We start from the raw sequence: 22,712 nt of genomic DNA on the forward strand, positions 1-22,712 counted from the left end.
GGAATGTGAGCGCTGAACACTTTCAGACGTGGTTGTTTCTCATGTCTCCCGTCTTTCTTCTTTCTTCCCGCCTGGGGTCTGTGATCACTCTGAAGCAAAAGGAAAGAGGACTGGGAACAATCGATCTTCGTACGGCACAAAGACTCCTGTTTGAGACTGCGAGAGAATGTCCTCTTCCACATGTACATCAGCTCTTCGCCCTGCGGGGACGCCCGTGTGAACTCGCCGTACGAAATCACCTCTGATCGTAAGATTATCTGCTCGTCTGTGTCATCTCTTCTGCTGTCTTGCACCTCGTGTGTCTAATGCAGACTTGAAGTGTCCAAATGCTAAACACGTGTCAAGGTTACATGTGATTTCATGTGGTTTTGAAAAATTCAATGACTCTAAAAAATCTCATGTGGGGCAACATGTTTTTTTTTTGCATCTTGAATGTTAGTGCAGACATAATTTATCATTATTTTCAAAAAAGTTTTTTGGTAACACTTTATTTTTATGGCTGAGGTTTGGACCTTGTAGGGACATTAAACAAATATCCCCTCTGGTCATCACTATCTATCTATTTTATCTATTCATCCAATCTTTTCAATTTTGAATTTCGTTTTACATTTTAACAAAGTAACCAATTTATTACAAAGATGGCACTTGTCCTCCAAAAGTACTCCAAATGTCACGACATACCATGTAATAGATGAAAAAAAAAATGTTTTATTCAAGTATATACCTCAATTCAAAATTGACTAAAAAAGTACATTTAATAAATTCAAAGTGTCAAAAGAATTATAACAAATGTTGCATCCACATAAATCTTAGAAATGCCTTCATTTTAAAATGCACTTCTTTACATTTATGTGGAAAGTGAAATAAAATGTACTTTTCCCCTCACAAATATCATATCAATACATAAATATTCAAGTTTTGGGAAAGTTGTACCACATGACATTTTACAACCTCAACTAACTTTGCCTTGTCAAATTATCAGATATTTTAAGAGACATTTGAAATATTGACCTCGACAGTTGATCTTTTCAGACAAAAGTTAAATTGTATTTGTGAATTGCAGTTGTTTTAATAAATTAATATATAAGCCATTAAAAATGAGCATCCCAGCATTAACTTTATATAGCACTCTTTTTTTCCACAGTGCACAGCAACAGACACTTGGTGAAGAAGTTTCACAGCCACTTACGGACAAAGATTGAATCCGGGGAAGGGACACTGCCGGTGAAGTGCGCGGGTCCCGTTCAGACGTGGGACGGGGTCCTGCAAGGAGAACGGCTCATCACTATGTCTTGCACAGACAAGATTTCCAGGTCAGTATCAAAAACACTGAACATTCACTCAAACCTCTGTATAAAGAAAAGACAGTATTCAAACACGGGTCTCACTATGAGAAAGACATCCAATGAAAGGTCTGATCCCAGTCTAAGATAGTCTGTTTAATATTTTTGTAGAACTGTAATACTTTTTTTTAATGATTTTTTGCTATGGAAAGTTCAAAAGAACAACATTTATTTGAGATATAAATCTTTTGTAACATTCTAAAAATCATTTTAAATGTCACTTGTGATCAATGAGTAAAAGTATGAATTGCTCTATAAAAATTTAATTGTAGTGTACATCTAAAAACTCATATTGAATTATCCTTTTCTGCCATTATTATGTGATGTATAAGCTAGCTCAAGTCAGAAATCGTCATTTGACTAAAAAAAACCCTATTTTGAAAAAATTTGCCAAAATATTGGATTTAACATGAAGTCCTGCAGTATAAATTTAGCCTCGGTGTCCAAGGTGATATTGTGCCATTTTAGAGCGATTCAACAAAGCAGGCCGGCCATCTCTGAAGCGTGATTGTGAAGCTCAAGTGCTGTAGTGTATTGATTTAAGGTTTATTTTTATGAGAGGATTAGTTTTTATGAGGGCGAGTTAGTCTCGTTTAAGCAGGGCGACTTTTATACGGCATTATAATGGCCGAGGGAAAGGTTGGTGTGATATTTGCCTTGAGGAAGGGACTTATTCAAACCCATGCTCTGGGACTGGCGGGATCACCATTATTGTCTTATGACGAGCTGGGCTTTAATAATCCTTCAATAATTAGCTTCTGTATGGGATACGTCACAGTGTTAATCTGGACCTAATGTGCATGGTTCATCAGTGTTCTCATATATATATATATATATATATACACTGCCGTTCAAAAGTTTGAGATCAGTAAGATTGTTAATGTTTTTAAAAGAAGTCTCTTATGCTCACCAAGACTGCATTTATTTGATTTTAAATACAAAAAAGTAATATTGTTAAATATTATGACAATTTAAAATAACTGTTTTCTATTTCTTTACATGTAACATTTATTGACATGATCCTTCAGAAATCATTCTAATATGATGATTTGATACTCAAAAAACATTCATTATTATTATCAATGTTGAAAACCGTTATGGACCTTTTTTTTCAGGATTCTTTGATGAATAGAAAGTTTTATTTCATTTATTTGAAATAGAATCTTTTGTAACATTATAAATGTCTTTTACTGTCACTTTTGATCAATTTAATGCATCCTTGCTGAGTAAAAGAATTGATCATCAATCATGAGACACTGAAGAATGCAGTAATGATGCTGAAAATTCAGCTTTGATCACAGGAATAAAATATATTTTTTAAGTAAATTAAAATAAAAACAGTTATATTAAATTGTAATAATATTTTACAATATTAATGTTTTATGTATTTTGAATTATATATATATATATATATATATATATATACACACACACATATATATACAGTGTATATGTATACTGTAAGATTTTTTTTATGTTTTGAAAGAAGTCTCATGCTCACCAAGGCTGCATTTAATTGATCAAAAATACAGTAAAAACAGTAATATTGTAAAATATTGTTTTCTATTTGAATATATATTTTTTAATATAATTCATCCCTGTGATGCGAAGCTGGATTTTCAGCATCATAACTATTTAGACTTATTAACTAAATAATAAGTCAATGCTTTTGCGTTCTGTCGCAAATGTTTTGCGTTCCCCTGAGAAACTTTACATTCGCTCGCAAAATCTTTGTGTTCTTTGCAAGTGAGCGCAAGGTTTGTCGGGGAACGCAAAAGCATTGACTTATTATTTTTCTTCCCATCTCATATTTTTTTCACCATGTCCCTTTAGGGGCTCCGTAGTTGATTTGTTTCCGCTGATTGCCTGCTCAAGAAACATTTATTTTATTATCAGTGTTGCTTAATATTTTTGTGGGAACCGTGTTACATTTTTTAAAAGTTCAAATGAACAACATTTATTTGAAACAGAAATTCATCAGAATGAATTGTGTCCTTCATGAATAAAGTATTAATTAATTTTTGAAGGGTTTAGTCCTGTTTTAATGAAGTCTCACTCTAAATTATCTTAAGGCTCTCAAGAGCTTCACTGGACGTTAGAATGAGACTGCAGTTAGTGTATCAGTTAGTGTAACAGACAGTTAGTGTAACAGACAGTTGGTGTAACAGACAGTTAGAGTTAGTGTAACAGACAGTTAGTGTAACAGACAGTTAGAGTTAGTGTAACAGACAGTTAGTGTAACAGACAGTTAGAGTAGCAGACAGTTAGTGTATCAGTTAGTGTAACAGACAGTTAGTGTAACAGACAGTTAGTGTAACAGACAGTTAGTGTAACAGACAGTTAGTGTAACAGACAGTTAGTGTAACAGACAGTTAGTGTAACAGACAGTTAGTGTAACAGTCAGTTAGTGTAACAGTCAGTTAGTGTAACAGACAGTTAGTGTAACAGACAGTTAGTGTAACAGACAGTTAGAGTAACAGACAGTTAGTGTAACAGACAGTTAGTGTAACAGACAGTTAGTGTAACAGACAGTTAGTGTAACAGACAGTTAGTGTAACAGACAGTTAGTGTATCAGTTAGTGTAACAGACAGTTAGTGTAACAGACAGTTGGTGTAACAGACAGTTAGTGTAACAGACAGTTAGTGTAACAGACAGTTAGTGTAACAGACAGTTAGTGTAACAGACAGTTAGTGTATCAGTTAGTGTAACAGACAGTTAGTGTAACAGACAGTTGGTGTAACAGACAGTTAGTGTAACAGACAGTTAGTGTAACAGACAGTTAGTGTAACAGACAGTTAGTGTAACAGACAGTTAGTGTATCAGTTAGTGTAACAGACAGTTAGTGTAACAGACAGTTAGAGTAACAGACAGTTAGTGTAACAGACAGTTAGTGTAACAGACAGTTAGTGTAACAGACAGTTAGTGTATCAGTTAGTGTAACAGACAGTTAGTGTAACAGACAGTTAGTGTAACAGACAGTTAGTGTAACAGACAGTTAGTGTATCAGTTAGTGTAACAGACAGTTAGTGTAACAGACAGTTAGTGTAACAGACAGTTAGTGTAACAGACAGTTAGTGTAACAGACAGTTAGTGTAACAGACAGTTAGTGTAACAGACAGTTAGTGTAACAGACAGTTAGTGTATCAGTTAGTGTAACAGACAGTTAGTGTAACAGTCAGTTAGTGTAACAGACAGTTAGTGTAACAGACAGTTAGTGTAACAGACAGTTAGTGTAACAGACAGTTAGTGTAACAGTCAGTTAGTGTAACAGACAGTTAGTGTAACAGACAGTTAGTGTAACAGACAGTTAGTGTAACAGACAGTTAGTGTAACAGACAGTTAGTGAAACAGACAGTTAGTGTAACAGACAGTTAGTGTAACAGACAGTTAGTGTAACAGTCAGTTAGTGTAACAGACAGTTAGTGTAACAGACAGTTAGTGTAACAGACAGTTAGTGTAACAGACAGTTAGTGTAACAGACAGTTAGTGTAACAGTCAGTTAGTGTAACAGACAGTTAGTGTAACAGACAGTTAGTGTAACAGACAGTTAGTGTAACAGACAGTTAGTGTAACAGACAGTTAGTGTAACAGACAGTTGGTGTAGCAGACAGTTGGTGTAACAGACAGTTAGTGTAACAGACAGTTAGTGTAACAGACAGTTAGTGTAACAGACAGTTAGTGTAACAGACAGTTAGTGTAACAGACAGTTAGTGTAACAGACAGTTAGTGTATCAGTTAGTGTAACAGACAGTTAGTGTAACAGACAGTTAGTGTAACAGACAGTTAGTGTAACAGACAGTTAGTGTAACAGTCAGTTAGTGTAACAGACAGTTAGTGTAACAGACAGTTAGTGTAACAGTCAGTTAGTGTAACAGACAGTTAGTGTAACAGACAGTTAGTGTAACAGTCAGTTAGTGTAACAGACAGTTAGTGTAACAGACAGTTAGTGTAACAGTCAGTTAGTGTAACAGACAGTGACAGTTAGTGTAACAGACAGTTAGTGTAACAGACAGTGACAGTTAGTGTAACAGACAGTTAGTGTAACAGACAGTTAGTGTAACAGACAGTTAGTGTAACAGACAGTTAGTGTAACAGACAGTGACAGTTAGTGTAACAGACAGTTAGTGTAACAGACAGTGACAGTTAGTGTAACAGACAGTTAGTGTAACAGACAGTTGGTGTAACAGACAGTTAGTGTAACAGACAGTTAGTGTAACAGACAGTGACAGTTAGTGTAACAGACAGTGACAGTTAGTGTAACAGACAGTTAGTGTAACAGACAGTGACAGTTAGTGTAACAGACAGTTAGTGTAACAGACAGTTAGTGTAACAGACAGTTAGTGTAACAGACAGTGACAGTTAGTGTAACAGACAGTTAGTGTAACAGACAGTGACAGTTAGTGTAACAGACAGTTAGTGTAACAGACAGTTGGTGTAACAGACAGTTAGTGTAACAGACAGTGACAGTTAGTGTAACAGACAGTTAGTGTAACAGACAGTTAGTGTAACAGACAGTTAGTGTAACAGACAGTTGGTGTAACAGACAGTGACAGTTAGTGTAACAGAAAGTTAGTGTAACAGACAGTTAGTGTAACAGTCAGTTAGAGTAACAGTCAGTTAGTGTAACAGTCAGTTAGTGTAACAGACAGTTAGTGTAACAGTCAGTTAGTGTAACAGACAGTTAGTGTAACAGTCAGTTAGTGTAACAGACAGTTAGTGTAACAGACAGTTAGTGTAACAGACAGTTAGTGTAACAGACAGTTAGTGTAACAGACAGTTAGTGTAACAGACAGTTGGTGTAGCAGACAGTTAGTGTAACAGACAGTTAGTGTAACAGACAGTTAGTGTAACAGACAGTTAGTGTAACAGACAGTTAGTGTAACAGACAGTTAGTGTAACAGACAGTGACAGTTAGTGTAACAGACAGTGTAACAGACAGTTAGTGTAACAGACAGTGACAGTTAGTGTAACAGACAGTTAGTGTAACAGACAGTGACAGTTAGTGTAACAGACAGTTGGTGTAACAGACAGTTAGTGTAACAGACAGTTAGTGTAACAGACAGTTAGTGTATCAGTTAGTGTAACAGACAGTTAGTGTAACAGACAGTTGGTGTAACAGACAGTTAGTGTAACAGACAGTTGGTGTAACAGACAGTTAGAGTTAGTGTAACAGACAGTTAGTGTAACAGACAGTTAGAGTAGCAGACAGTTAGTGTATCAGTTAGTGTAACAGACAGTTAGTGTAACAGACAGTTAGTGTAACAGACAGTTAGTGTATCAGTTAGTGTAACAGACAGTGTAACAGACAGTTGGTGTAACAGACAGTTAGTGTAACAGACAGTTGGTGTAACAGACAGTTAGAGTTAGTGTAACAGACAGTTAGTGTAACAGTTAGAGTAGCAGACAGTTAGTGTATCAGTTAGTGTAACAGACAGTTAGTGTAACAGACAGTTAGTGTAACAGACAGTTAGTGTAACAGACAGTTAGTGTAACAGACAGTTAGTGTAACAGACAGTTAGTGTAACAGACAGTTAGTGTATCAGTTAGTGTAACAGACAGTTAGTGTAACAGTCAGTTAGTGTAACAGACAGTTAGTGTAACAGACAGTTAGTGTAACAGACAGTTAGTGTAACAGACAGTTAGTGTAACAGTCAGTTAGTGTAACAGACAGTTAGTGTAACAGACAGTTAGTGTAACAGACAGTTAGTGTAACAGACAGTTAGTGTAACAGACAGTTAGTGAAACAGACAGTTAGTGTAACAGACAGTTAGTGTAACAGACAGTTAGTGTAACAGTCAGTTAGTGTAACAGACAGTTAGTGTAACAGACAGTTAGTGTAACAGACAGTTAGTGTAACAGACAGTTAGTGTAACAGACAGTTAGTGTAACAGTCAGTTAGTGTAACAGACAGTTAGTGTAACAGACAGTTAGTGTAACAGACAGTTAGTGTAACAGACAGTTAGTGTAACAGACAGTTAGTGTAACAGACAGTTGGTGTAGCAGACAGTTGGTGTAACAGACAGTTAGTGTAACAGACAGTTAGTGTAACAGACAGTTAGTGTAACAGACAGTTAGTGTAACAGACAGTTAGTGTAACAGACAGTTAGTGTATCAGTTAGTGTAACAGACAGTTAGTGTAACAGACAGTTAGTGTAACAGACAGTTAGTGTAACAGACAGTTAGTGTAACAGTCAGTTAGTGTAACAGACAGTTAGTGTAACAGACAGTTAGTGTAACAGTCAGTTAGTGTAACAGACAGTTAGTGTAACAGACAGTTAGTGTAACAGTCAGTTAGTGTAACAGACAGTTAGTGTAACAGACAGTTAGTGTAACAGTCAGTTAGTGTAACAGACAGTGACAGTTAGTGTAACAGACAGTTAGTGTAACAGACAGTGACAGTTAGTGTAACAGACAGTTAGTGTAACAGACAGTTAGTGTAACAGACAGTTAGTGTAACAGACAGTTAGTGTAACAGACAGTGACAGTTAGTGTAACAGACAGTTAGTGTAACAGACAGTGACAGTTAGTGTAACAGACAGTTAGTGTAACAGACAGTTGGTGTAACAGACAGTTAGTGTAACAGACAGTTAGTGTAACAGACAGTTAGTGTAACAGACAGTGACAGTTAGTGTAACAGACAGTGACAGTTAGTGTAACAGACAGTTAGTGTAACAGACAGTGACAGTTAGTGTAACAGACAGTTAGTGTAACAGACAGTTAGTGTAACAGACAGTTAGTGTAACAGACAGTGACAGTTAGTGTAACAGACAGTTAGTGTAACAGACAGTGACAGTTAGTGTAACAGACAGTTAGTGTAACAGACAGTTGGTGTAACAGACAGTTAGTGTAACAGACAGTGACAGTTAGTGTAACAGACAGTTAGTGTAACAGACAGTTAGTGTAACAGACAGTTAGTGTAACAGACAGTTGGTGTAACAGACAGTGACAGTTAGTGTAACAGACAGTTAGTGTAACAGACAGTTAGTGTAACAGTCAGTTAGAGTAACAGTCAGTTAGTGTAACAGTCAGTTAGTGTAACAGACAGTTAGTGTAACAGTCAGTTAGTGTAACAGACAGTTAGTGTAACAGTCTGTTAGTGTAACAGACAGTTAGTGTAACAGACAGTTAGTGTAACAGACAGTTAGTGTAACAGACAGTTAGTGTAACAGACAGTTAGTGTAACAGACAGTTGGTGTAGCAGACAGTTAGTGTAACAGACAGTTAGTGTAACAGACAGTTAGTGTAACAGACAGTTAGTGTAACAGACAGTTAGTGTAACAGACAGTTAGTGTAACAGACAGTGACAGTTAGTGTAACAGACAGTGTAACAGACAGTTAGTGTAACAGACAGTTAGTGTAACAGACAGTGACAGTTAGTGTAACAGACAGTTAGTGTAACAGACAGTGACAGTTAGTGTAACAGACAGTTGGTGTAACAGACAGTTAGTGTAACAGACAGTTAGTGTAACAGACAGTTAGTGTATCAGTTAGTGTAACAGACAGTTAGTGTAACAGACAGTTGGTGTAACAGACAGTTAGTGTAACAGACAGTTGGTGTAACAGACAGTTAGAGTTAGTGTAACAGACAGTTAGTGTAACAGACAGTTAGAGTAGCAGACAGTTAGTGTATCAGTTAGTGTAACAGACAGTTAGTGTAACAGACAGTTAGTGTAACAGACAGTTAGTGTAACAGACAGTTAGTGTATCAGTTAGTGTAACAGACAGTGTAACAGACAGTTGGTGTAACAGACAGTTAGTGTAACAGACAGTTGGTGTAACAGACAGTTAGAGTTAGTGTAACAGACAGTTAGTGTAACAGTTAGAGTAGCAGACAGTTAGTGTATCAGTTAGTGTAACAGACAGTTAGTGTAACAGACAGTTAGTGTAACAGACAGTTAGTGTAACAGACAGTTAGTGTAACAGACAGTTAGTGTAACAGACAGTTAGTGTAACAGACAGTTAGTGTAACAGTCAGTTAGTGTAACAGACAGTTAGTGTAACAGACAGTTAGTGTAACAGACAGTTAGTGTAACAGACAGTTAGTGTAACAGACAGTTAGTGTATCAGTTAGTGTAACAGACAGTTAGTGTAACAGACAGTTAGAGTAACAGACAGTTAGTGTAACAGACAGTTAGTGTAACAGACAGTTAGTGTAACAGACAGTTAGTGTATCAGTTAGTGTAACAGACAGTTAGTGTAACAGACAGTTGGTGTAACAGACAGTTAGTGTAACAGACAGTTGGTGTAACAGACAGTTAGAGTTAGTGTAACAGACAGTTAGTGTAACAGACAGTTAGAGTAGCAGACAGTTAGTGTATCAGTTAGTGTAACAGACAGTTAGTGTAACAGACAGTTAGTGTAACAGACAGTTAGTGTAACAGACAGTTAGTGTAACAGACAGTTAGTGTAACAGACAGTTAGTGTAACAGTCAGTTAGTGTAACAGACAGTTAGTGTAACAGACAGTTAGTGTAACAGACAGTTAGTGTAACAGACAGTTAGTGTAACAGACAGTTAGTGTAACAGACAGTTAGTGTAACAGACAGTTAGTGTAACAGACAGTTAGTGTAACAGACAGTTAGTGTATCAGTTAGTGTAACAGACAGTTAGTGTAACAGACAGTTAGTGTAACAGACAGTTAGTGTAACAGACAGTTAGTGTATCAGTTAGTGTAACAGACAGTTAGTGTAACAGACAGTTAGTGTAACAGACAGTTAGTGTAACAGACAGTTAGTGTATCAGTTAGTGTAACAGACAGTTAGTGTAACAGACAGTTAGTGTAACAGACAGTTAGTGTAACAGACAGTTAGTGTAACAGACAGTTAGTGTAACAGACAGTTAGTGTAACAGACAGTTAGTGTAACAGACAGTTAGTGTATCAGTTAGTGTAACAGACAGTTAGTGTAACAGTCAGTTAGTGTAACAGACAGTTAGTGTAACAGACAGTTAGTGTAACAGACAGTTAGTGTAACAGACAGTTAGTGTAACAGACAGTTAGTGTAACAGTCAGTTAGTGTAACAGACAGTTAGTGTAACAGACAGTTAGTGTAACAGACAGTTAGTGTAACAGACAGTTAGTGTAACAGACAGTTAGTGAAACAGACAGTTAGTGTAACAGACAGTTAGTGTAACAGACAGTTAGTGTAACAGTCAGTTAGTGTAACAGACAGTTAGTGTAACAGACAGTTAGTGTAACAGACAGTTAGTGTAACAGACAGTTAGTGTAACAGACAGTTAGTGTAACAGTCAGTTAGTGTAACAGACAGTTAGTGTAACAGACAGTTAGTGTAACAGACAGTTAGTGTAACAGACAGTTAGTGTAACAGACAGTTGGTGTAGCAGACAGTTGGTGTAACAGACAGTTAGTGTAACAGACAGTTAGTGTAACAGACAGTTAGTGTAACAGACAGTTAGTGTAACAGACAGTTAGTGTAACAGACAGTTAGTGTAACAGACAGTTAGTGTATCAGTTAGTGTAACAGACAGTTAGTGTAACAGACAGTTAGTGTAACAGACAGTTAGTGTAACAGTCAGTTAGTGTAACAGACAGTTAGTGTAACAGACAGTTAGTGTAACAGTCAGTTAGTGTAACAGACAGTTAGTGTAACAGACAGTTAGTGTAACAGTCAGTTAGTGTAACAGACAGTTAGTGTAACAGACAGTTAGTGTAACAGTCAGTTAGTGTAACAGACAGTGACAGTTAGTGTAACAGACAGTTAGTGTAACAGACAGTGACAGTTAGTGTAACAGACAGTTAGTGTAACAGACAGTTAGTGTAACAGACAGTTAGTGTAACAGACAGTTAGTGTAACAGACAGTTAGTGTAACAGACAGTGACAGTTATTGTAACAGACAGTTAGTGTAACAGACAGTGACAGTTAGTGTAACAGACAGTTAGTGTAACAGACAGTTGGTGTAACAGACAGTTAGTGTAACAGACAGTTAGTGTAACAGACAGTGACAGTTAGTGTAACAGACAGTGACAGTTAGTGTAACAGACAGTTAGTGTAACAGACAGTGACAGTTAGTGTAACAGACAGTTAGTGTAACAGACAGTTAGTGTAACAGACAGTGACAGTTAGTGTAACAGACAGTTAGTGTAACAGACAGTGACAGTTAGTGTAACAGACAGTTAGTGTAACAGACAGTTGGTGTAACAGACAGTTAGTGTAACAGACAGTGACAGTTAGTGTAACAGACAGTTAGTGTAACAGACAGTTAGTGTAACAGACAGTTAGTGTAACAGACAGTTGGTGTAACAGACAGTGACAGTTAGTGTAACAGACAGTTAGTGTAACAGACAGTTAGTGTAACAGTCAGTTAGAGTAACAGTCAGTTAGTGTAACAGTCAGTTAGTGTAACAGACAGTTAGTGTAACAGTCAGTTAGTGTAACAGACAGTTAGTGTAACAGTCAGTTAGTGTAACAGACAGTTAGTGTAACAGACAGTTAGTGTAACAGACAGTTAGTGTAACAGACAGTTAGTGTAACAGACAGTTAGTGTAACAGACAGTTGGTGTAGCAGACAGTTAGTGTAACAGACAGTTAGTGTAACAGACAGTTAGTGTAACAGACAGTTAGTGTAACAGACAGTTAGTGTAACAGACAGTTAGTGTAACAGACAGTGACAGTTAGTGTAACAGACAGTGTAACAGACAGTTAGTGTAACAGACAGTTAGTGTAACAGACAGTGACAGTTAGTGTAACAGACAGTTAGTGTAACAGACAGTGACAGTTAGTGTAACAGACAGTTAGTGTAACAGACAGTTGGTGTAACAGACAGTTAGTGTAACAGACAGTGACAGTTAGTGTAACAGACAGTTAGTGTAACAGACAGTTAGTGTAACAGACAGTTAGTGTAACAGACAGTTAGTGTTACAGACAGTTAGTGTAACAGACAGTGACAGTTAGTGTAACAGACAGTTAGTGTAACAGACAGTGACAGTTAGTGTAACAGACAGTTAGTGTAACAGACAGTTGGTGTAGCAGACAGTTGGTGTAACAGACAGTTAGAGTTAGTGTAACAGACAGTTAGTGTAACAGACAGTTGGTGTAACAGACAGTTAGTGTATCAGTTAGTGTAACTGACAGTTGGTGTAACAGACAGTTAGTGTAACAGACAGTTGGTGTAACAGACAGTTAGTGTATCAGTTAGTGTAACAGACAGTTAGAGTAACAGACAGTTAGTGTAACAGACAGTTAGTGTATCAGTTAGTGTAACAGACAGTTGGTGTAACAGACAGTTAGTGTATCAGTTAGTGTAACAGACAGTTAGTGTAACAGACAGTTAGTGTAACAGACAGTTAGTGTAACAGACAGTTAGTGTAACAGACAGTTAGTGTAACAGACAGTTAGTGTAACAGACAGTTAGTGTAACAGACAGTTAGTGTATCAGTTAGTGTAACAGACAGTTAGTGTAACAGACAGTTAGTGTAACAGACAGTTAGTGTAACAGACAGTTAGTGTATCAGTTAGTGTAACAGCTGATGTGAGCGGATGAATATTTGCTGAGGCATTTCTACAAGAGGGTCTGATCACTCCAGTTTCAGACATTGTGTCACTTTCACACCTATTTATCTATGACACTCTCTATGAATGTGTGAATCGCACTGCCCAGAGATCACTCACACACACACACTTGCAAACACACACACACCTGTGTTTGAGCTGACTGCCATATGTTTGATTTAATTACCACCATCAGTTGGCTTCTGTTTGTTTATGTGCACTTTGACAACCTGAGAAGTGTGATTGTGAACCTTTCCGTATGCCTGTACTGTCTGTTACACACACTTCTTGTAAGCAGAAGTCGAATCTATTATCTGTTGATATCATGATTTTGGGTTAATACTGAGGTAATATTCTCAACCCGTACTTTTAACTAAAATTATTAAAATAAGAAATTGTATTTTGCATGTCACTAAGCACACTGTCCACCCACTTTATCATTTTACAAAAAAATGTTTTTTCTCAATGGTAATTCTCATTAGATTCCCACAACTGTAATACTGTATCACAATAAAAAAGAAAATGCTGTAATACAATGATTTAATGATTTAATTCAGCATGAATTAAAGGCAGTACAACAAAACTACCATGCAGGATCAACCGTTTAAAATGTACATAATGCATGGGTTTTCATGATAAGAATTTTTTTAACAATAATGAGAATTTATGCCAATTTCCTGAATGTATTAAAAGTAGAAAACCACCTATGATACTTCTTGGGAGAGAAAAAAAATCTTAAAATCACAATATTATATAAAAAAAATCTTTATGCAATATTTTTTTTTTTTTTGATTTTGACCTGCATGTTGTTGTTTTTTTCATATATTTTTTTTTTATGAGATTCATCCAAGTATAAATGCCTCTCAGAGCATAGCAACAGTATCTAAGGGGTGGGGCTTAGCAGAGGCTAATTTCAATAAAGAGGAAAATACACTTTTTTTCTAGCAGGCTCTCCTTCGTTTGCTCTTCCCTCATTGAAACCCTAAAGTGTGAGCTGTAAACATGATTACAATAGAAGCAATACTCAAATGAATACCAGTTGACAAATTCCTGTCAGTAAATCACTAAGCCCTACATGTAATGTGTGTATGTTAGTCTGGACACATCGACACAGACTCACACAAAGGTGAAGCTCTCTCCCCTGGGCCATTCATTTGACCAATCAGATTGCATCGGCCAGGACCACAAGGGTCTGACTCTATCTGGCTAGGTCATCGTACAGGGTTAAAGTAATTACTTTTAAAAAACACACACAGAATAAGACAGAATAGAGCATCCAGATCTTTTTTCTGAGTGCCACTCCTTTTCCATTCTATGTCCTGTTGAGTTATCCCGCTCTTTTGTTGAGCCCACAACTCAGAGGAGCCGTTGATCAAGGTCACCATCAAGAGCAGGCTGGAAAACAGGTTTAAAGTCCTTATAGTCCCTTATAGAGCAACTCCATTCATCTCCACTGCCCTCAACCAGCGCACCCTGTTTTTCATCCTTAGTCGCAGTCATTTTTCTCATCCCTTCATCATTTTCCCTGACCTCACATCATTATCCTCCATCTCCCCCTCCCGCCACAGGAAAGCTGCGCTGTAATAATGGGACCCCACTGCAAAAAAAATAATTGCCTTAATATATATTTTGCTTCCAGTAAATATTTATGTCATAAGATTATTAAGAATAAGAAATATATAATATTGTGGTATCAAATAATAACAATAAAATAAAGTCAAATGTATTTTATTATATAATTAATTAAAACTTAAAAAATACAATTAATACAAATTAAATGTTAGATATATTGAGAATATAAAATAAAATTAATAAAAAAGTGTCAGATTACATTGCAAAAACATTTTTTAAATATATGTATTTTGTATCTAGTAAATATTTATATAGCATAAGATATTAAGAATAAGTAATATCATATTTTAATATGAAATAACAATCAAATAAAATGTACTTTATTGTATTATATTTTATAAAATAAATGTAATAAAATAAAAAATATTAAAATATTAGATATATTAACAATATAAAATAAAATTAATAAAAAATTATCAGATTGATAGGCCTAATGGAACATTATGAAATATATAAAATAAAACATGAAATAAAATAAAAGTAATATTATTATTAAAATCAAGTATCAGATTGATAGGCCCCACTGCAATTACATTAAAAAATATCTATGAAAAATATTTTTTGCAATGTTTCCAGTAAATATTTATACAGCATAAGATATTAAATTCAAATAACAGAAGTATTCAGAAATATTTAAAATAACAGAAATATGTTTTATAAATTATTATTAATAATAGTAATAATAAAATTAATAAAAATTAAATATTATATATATTAAGAATATAAAATAAAATTAATTGATAGGCCTAATGGAACAACAAATATATCAAATAATAAAATAAAATGATGATAAGGTATTTGTCTTTTTTTTTTTTTATCATAACTGTGTTTGTATAAGTTTAGGTGGCATTATTCCCCTGGTTATTTTTTTTACCCTGGACTCGATACAGGGAGCTTCCTACTTTTGCAGAGTTATGGTAGGTGTTATTATTGTCTGGAGGCAGTAAGGTATGCCAGGCTGATTGAGTGGAGTGAATGTTTAATTAAGTTGATGAGTGCTTTAATTGAAGGCATAAATGGCATGCCTGTGAATATGATCCGTCATATTCCATTTGAGTTTTATGTAGATGAACACATTATTTTAATGGTCCGCCGTTTTACAGCACTGGAGAGAGGGAGGGCAAGAGGAGGGAGATAATGGAGGGATGAGGGAGGGTCTCCCGTTTGTGTTTCTGCAGCAGCCAGATGGCTTTTCTTCAATGAGAATTAAAAGATGTTTCTAATTCACAGCGTTGCCTCCTGGGTAAATTAATATTGCAAGCCCAGTCATTTCTGTTTTGCTAGAATCTCAGACAGAAAGAGAGAGAATAGAAAATAATTTTGTCTGGATACGCAGGAGATTTCACAAGCAGATTGTTGCTCAGGTAAACGGATTTGAGACGCTGGGCGGCAGCTCTTAAAGAGCGACCCGTGTTAATTGACTGCTTGGGAAAGCAAAAACTATAATGGCTTATTAGTCATGAACAGGGACGAGCAGAGAGAGAGAGAGAGAGAGAGAGAGAGAGAGAGATCATTACCGGCATGATAAAGAGACATTAATTAAGCAAAAGAACAGTGATGTAAAAATTAGCTGCTTAATATTTGTAAATGATTGCGCTTTTCATAAATTCATTAGCTTACAGTCTGAGGTTAAAAACAAAATGTTTATTCAATCTAGTGAGATTATGCATGAATTTAACCTGTGATCAAATGTAATTTTGTAAAATAGCCATTTTGTCATATATCTGACATCTATCAATCAATCCATCCATCCCACAAAATTGGTACAAACTGGCTGAAATCACAAGCTCCAATCTGATTGGCTGTCTTAACGCAATTTTCTCGAATACTGGGTTGATTCAAAGGGCACTTATGAAGAATACATAGCTGCTGGAAATCACAAATATCAGATTTAGCTAAATGTGGTTTACACCTGCTGATCAGGAGTCTTCCTGTCTAAAGGGGTCTGGTCACATTTACTGTTGTTTGCCGAATATTCGCAAGAGAAATCATTTCAATAGAATCGATCGGGAATTTGGTTTGAGGGCGAAAGCTTTTTTTTTGCAACGATTCAAGTTGTCCATGCTGATTCGCTGCATTGATGGTTTGAAAGTGACTTCTGTGTAAGCTGTGTATCATACATAGCTTCACTTTTGACAACAGACAATGGGACGTGAAATTTCGTGAAATTTGCTAATGTGCGACTGCTGTTTAAGTGGGCCGTACACTTAATATCCACAGTCAAAAGTCTGGGATGAGTCTACACTTTTCCTAACCCCTCTGCACTCTCTACAGGTGGAATGTGCTCGGCCTGCAGGGGGCGCTACTCAGTCATTTTGTGGAGCCGGTATATCTGTACAGCCTGACGGTGGGCAGCCTGAGACACACGGGTCACTTCTCGAGGATGATGAACCACCGGCTGGAGAGACTCTGCCCTCTGCCCAACTGCTACCGCCGAAACCAGCCTTTACTCAGCGGTACTTTCTTTTCTCTATTCACTAAATGTTAAATAGACTCTGAGCAATAGTATGTTAACGACCGTGTTTGTTTGGTCAGTTTGCATTATAAAATATGAAGGTTCCTGCTAAAATGTAAAATGTCTTACTTGCACCGCTCCGATCAGGATTCAAACCAGCGTCAACTGGCATGGGAGGTGGGATTCCTAGGATGCTAAAGAGGGGGTAAGAGTAATGGAGGCCAATAAGTCAGAGCAGTGTTTGTAAACCTCTCTCCCATTCACTCTTGTGACTTGTTAGCATGTCCACCTCCCATGCCGGTCGACTGTTTCGCAAGCAAGTTGAAGCCCAGGTTTGGCCATCTCATGTCCACACAGCTTTCAAAGTAGATGAGCGTGGATGGACCAGTTTGACACATGCACAGTACAGCTGCTTTTTATACCCTTCTAGATGTCAGAGGTCAGCATGAGTTGTGTCATTTACAGGACATTCGTTCGGAAGGATAGAAATAGTAACGGATCGGATCCACCATTGCATTCAAAGTTTAGAACATACTCTTCCTTATTTCTCTCCATGAATTTGCCGACCTGAACACATTTCCCAAACAGGAACATAGTGTCAGCCCAGATCCGGCCAACATCTGGCACGCGTGGAATCCACATGTACCAGATGTGGCCCGGATCTGGGCCGACACTATGTTACTGTCTGGGTTTTGTAGTCTTTCAAACACGAATTGTAAAAATGTGGGTACTTTCTGATCTCTTTATACTAATGCTCATCAATTTAGCTTTTTTAAAATGTTTTCCTCCTCCTGTTTCAGCGTGTTTTGTATTGCTCTTTCCGCATTCTTCTAACTACTGCACAATACATCACGACTATGCATGTGTAACATAGGCCACTAAGAGCTGTGGATGTAAACCTCACTCCCCTGGCCTCTAGACACGTTAGACATGTTCTTTAGCGTACTTGTTAGCGCAACTGCCTCCCAAACCGGCGACTCCGGTTCGAATCCCGCTCGGAGCAGGTCTAGTAGGATCGGCTACATTTGGTGCCGTGACCCCGGATGGGAGTGAGGGTTAGGGGGGGTGGGTGTAATGTAGGCCAGTAAGAGCTGTGGATGTAAACCTCACTCCCCTGGCCTCTAGACATGTTAGACATGTTCTTTAGCGTACTTGTTAGCGCAACTGCCTCCCAAACCGGCGACTCTGGTTCGAATCCCGCTCGGAGCAGGTCTAGTAGGATCGGCTACATTTGGTGCCGTGACCCGGATGGGAGTGAGGTTTAGGGGGGGTGGGTGTAATGTAGGCCAGTAAGAGCTGTGGATGTAAACCTCACTCCCCTGGCCTCTAGACATGTTAGACATGTTCTTTAGCGTACTTGTTAGCGCAACTGCCTCCCAAACCGGCGACTCCGGTTCGAATCCCGCTCGGAGCAGGTCTAGTAGGATCGGCTACATTTGGTGCCGTGACCCGGATGGGAGTGAGGTTTAGGGGGATGGGTGTAATGTAGGCCAGTAAGAGCTGTGCATGTAAAACCTCACTCCCCTGGCCTAAAGCAGCATGTTAGCTAGCGAATGACGCTAGAGGCTGTGGTCTTTAGCGTCCCTGTTAGCGCACCCGCCTCCCACGCCGGTTCGAATCCCGCTCAGAGCGGGTCGAGTAGGACCAGTTACATGTATTGCCACTTAGTGGACTCCTTTGTCTCAATTCACCTTGCGATGCACTGTTGAACGTGCACTGCCTAAGTGGACACAAAAATTGGGCTGCACATCAGTACTGACCCTCCTGAAGGCGAAAATGATGTCACATGGACAGTCGCGAAACGAGGACGACAAAAGTAAACTTTGGGCTTTACACCAGCAAGCCCAAGGTTATGGGTTTAATTCTAAGGGAACACGCATATCAATAAAATGTATAGCTTGAATGCACTGTTAAACCTCAGACCTTGCCAATGCTCTAGCAGATGTGACCTTAAGCGCACGGAGGACACTCTGTCTCGCTCCATCACTTTGTTAAACTGCTCTCTTGAGCCTCAGTATGGCAGACGGACTGCTCTATTGGATCTACCCATCCTCCAAGTCAATCTCATCAAACACCTTATCACTTCAATTGAAGAGGAGAGAGATCCATTCACTCTTCCTCTCACGCCCAGTGGGCCGCATGTCTCCGGCACGGCCCTTTTCACCACCATTGATGAGCTTCTCTTCCTTTGTCTGGGCTCTCTTGTTGGGGAAAATGGACTGGTTATTTTAGGCATCGCCATCAAAAAGGGTGCAGAGTTCCCAAGAAGCGGCCGAGATCTCTTATCATAAGGGAAGCAAATGTGAGGCTGTCGTCAGTGGTCAAAACTGCACTAAACGCTCAGATGCTTTAGCACAGCATATATATATATATATAGATTAGGTATTGTATTTCTCAAATACAATATCACAGTTACTGTTTTAGCAGAATTCTAGTGTAAAATACTCTGCATGAAGGATAGACAAATTCATTAGTGACAGTAAATCAGTAAATGAAGACAGCTTGAGGGAAAATAAAAAATGACTTATTTCCTTCAAACTTTTCCTGTGACTCATTATTTGTTTATTATTGACTCATTATTTAGTCATACTTATGCACAGAGGAGGTCATTAAAATGTGTTTTACTTAACGTAGGTTGCATTTTATTATGCAAGTGTTAGATTGAAGCTCCAAAGAACAGTATGTTTACAAACAATGTACTGTGTAATAAATGTGCAAAATATGAAGGTGCTAAAAGGTTAAGAAATATTAAAATAATATACTCATACATGAGATGAAAACTAGTCTTCCACGAAAAATGTTTTATTCGACATGGAGGTTGTAACCTCAGGGACACCATGTTGCGATCACATGACCAGCTGTGTCACACAATCGAAAATCCATTCAGACTGAATCCATGAATATACATTTAAAAAAGAAAAGGAACAAAAGATCGACTAATGCAGTTAGTAAACAAACTTAATGCATCCAGGCCAGTAGGTGTCACTATAAAGTCCAAAACTACTGGGATGAAGAAGAGCTAGCAAAATATTAAACAAAGCACACTAGCTTAACCAAGTTACATAACTAGTTTAAGCAGCAAGACTTCTGCTTCACCAGCTAAATTGTCTGGTTCACCTGCTTGACCAGCATTAAACCAGACTAGACCAGCAAATGGACCAGACTGGAAACTCAAATTCATGTTGTAGTGGTGAAGGTGCCGTGTCTAAATGGTAATACTGTGAAACTCATGATTCACTCAAACCTACCCTTTGACAGCAAAAATGAGATTGCAGGACTTAAGTGAGGATGTCCTTCAAATACACTTTAGCACATCACTTTTAGAAGATACAAAGTGGCACTTAAGAGTAGCTTTATGTCAAATACAGAGCGATCACATTTAGCAGCATCTTGTGTAAAATACTCGGCATGATGGATAGACGACAACATTGTGACTGACAGTAAATGATGAAGCCTGCTCAAGGTAAAATACAAATTAAGTGCTCTATTATAGACATATAGGGATAAACGGAATGAAGAGTGTGAAATGACCCCGTGAAAGAGTGAGCGAGGTTCCAAGAAGCTGCGTTACGGCATTAAAGGATATGCACATTATTATAGCAGACCATTTAGTCCACCTGTTTGAAGCCCTGGATAGAGATTCTGAGATTTGCAGGAGGAATAAAGGAATAGTTCATCTGGAAATTGAAATGCTATACGACTTACTTTCTAGTGTGGAAAACAAAAAGAGACACAAAAATTGCTCTTTTTCAGGATAGGAGCTCCAGCAAATAATGCATAAAATGTGTCCTTTTGCTCACACAACGTTCTCACAAGACTTTGAATATAGCGCACAAGTCATATGGTCCATTCAGAGCTCAGCAGTCACAGGCCCCATTATCAAAAAATAGTACATTTCTCCAATATTTCTCAGCAGAAAGTAAGTCACACAGGTTTGAAATGAGAGTGGATCAGTAAAAGATGACAAAAGTTACATTTTTGGGTGAACTATCCCTTTAGGGCTGTTTAAAAATGAGTCCACTGCTAGCATGTTTTGCTAAACATAAACACCAAATTTATGAATACTCACAGTAAATGACTTTGCACAGCTGTCAAAATTCTCTCCTTTATCAATACTCTCCACAGTTTAGCAAACATGCTACCGCATTAAAACATGTTACGCCATTGTGTTTCATGTAAAGCATTCCAGAAGTCGGCAGCACAGCTCATGGGCATGCTATCATACTCTCCACTTTAAGGAAGAAAGAATGCCATGCTAATTGGTGTAGCGATGCGGCAATGATTGAGGAGCCCGAGAGATCCTTTGTGCCTGGAACCAGTGTTTACCTCAAAGATAGCACAGACGACACACAGACATGCTCGCCTGCTAATGAAACACTTCAGCAATCACATGCTAAATAGAACCTCCCTCGAGTGCTCTTGCTTTCTCTAACTAAGTCTCGCTCTCTTTTCTTGCATGCGCAGGCCTGAGCAACAGTGACTGCAGGCAGCAGGGGAAGTCCGTGTGTTACAGTGTCAACTGGACGGCAGGCGACACCCAGCTGGAGGTTCTCAACGCGTTTACTGGGAAGAGGAGGGACTCCGGGGCTCCGTCCAGACTCTGCAAGCATGCGCTTTTTGCACGCTGGATCAGACTCTATCGCAAGGTGAGCTTACCTTTGAATAACAAGAGTCTTTTTATTCAACACAACAGACATGATGTCAGCATCTTAAATTGTTAAATGGCATGAATGCACACACACCAACTAGATTCACAATTCATGACACACGTAGGCATTGCATTCTGAGTGTTGCCACTAGGGGCACTATAGCAAGCATTTGCTTAAAGGGTTAGTTCACCCAAAATTGAAAATTATCCCATGATTTACCCACCCTCCTCCACTTTTATGATGGATAGATTCCCTTTTATGGACTTCAAAACAGAAACAGCCATTCACTGCCATTATAAAGCTTGCAAGAGCCAGGACCTTTTTTAATATAACTCCGATTGTATTCGTCTGAAAGAAGAATGTCATATACACCTAGGATGACTTGAGGGTGAGTAAATCATGGGCTAATTTTCATTTTTGGGGGAACTATCCCTTTAACTGAAGAAATAACCTGATTTCCTAATTTACTACCGGCTGGCAACCGACCAAAGTGCTGTACAAAAATTGCAATAAAATACATAATAAAACAAACAGTGATCACTTAGGATCAGTGAGTACAAAATCCAATTACATATTAAAAGCTGAATCAAACAGATGAGTTTTCAGAGCAGATTTAAACTCAGATAAGGAGGAGGCCATTTTAATTTGGATTGGGAGTTTGTTCCACAATGCGTTGATCATTTTCAATACTACACGGCGTCTTAAAAAGTATGCAGTGTACAGTACATACTGCGCAGTATGCAGTACACTAGTATTTTATTACGAACATAGACATACATTTGGACTGAAACAGGAGTTGCAATAGTCTTTTCTTCCCTGTTGTGACGTATATCTGAGTGAACCGGCTCAACGTAGGAGCGGGACTTGATTTGATCCACCGGGAATTGATTACATCGTTGTCGTTTGTTAATTGCTGTGATCTCATGTGAGTGACAGGTTGCTGTAGGGGAGGGATAATTATCCTGCCCTCGCGCCGGTACACACTCATCAGAGAAGAGATGTCATTGGGAGAGGAAGGGGAAGTTAATGTTTACTTAAAAAAAATAATGATGTGCACAGATAGATCATTTATAATAAACACTGGAATATTGTATAAAAAAAATAACAACTGCCAATTTTGATTTCA

At 37.9% G+C, this 22,712-nt stretch overlaps 1 protein-coding gene across 3 annotated transcripts in view; it reads left to right on the forward strand.

Moving 5' to 3' along the window:
* The window catches only part of adarb2 (adenosine deaminase RNA specific B2 (inactive)), a 225,407-nt gene that overhangs the window by 200,553 nt on the left and 2,142 nt on the right, over nucleotides 1-22,712 (forward strand). For all 3 annotated transcript variants that reach the window (XM_056268772.1, XM_056268773.1, XM_056268774.1), the window contains 4 exons: nucleotides 96-247; nucleotides 1,145-1,313; nucleotides 16,757-16,938; nucleotides 21,402-21,583. In XM_056268772.1, coding sequence (XP_056124747.1) covers nucleotides 96-247; nucleotides 1,145-1,313; nucleotides 16,757-16,938; nucleotides 21,402-21,583 — 685 coding nt within the window. The remainder of the gene's footprint in view (nucleotides 1-95; nucleotides 248-1,144; nucleotides 1,314-16,756; nucleotides 16,939-21,401; nucleotides 21,584-22,712) is intronic.

Source organism: Rhinichthys klamathensis, unplaced genomic scaffold (assembly GCF_029890125.1).
Source record: "Rhinichthys klamathensis goyatoka isolate OS25496 unplaced genomic scaffold, OSU_Roscu_1.1 h1tg000276l_1, whole genome shotgun sequence".
NCBI lineage: Eukaryota > Metazoa > Chordata > Actinopteri > Cypriniformes > Leuciscidae > Rhinichthys > Rhinichthys klamathensis.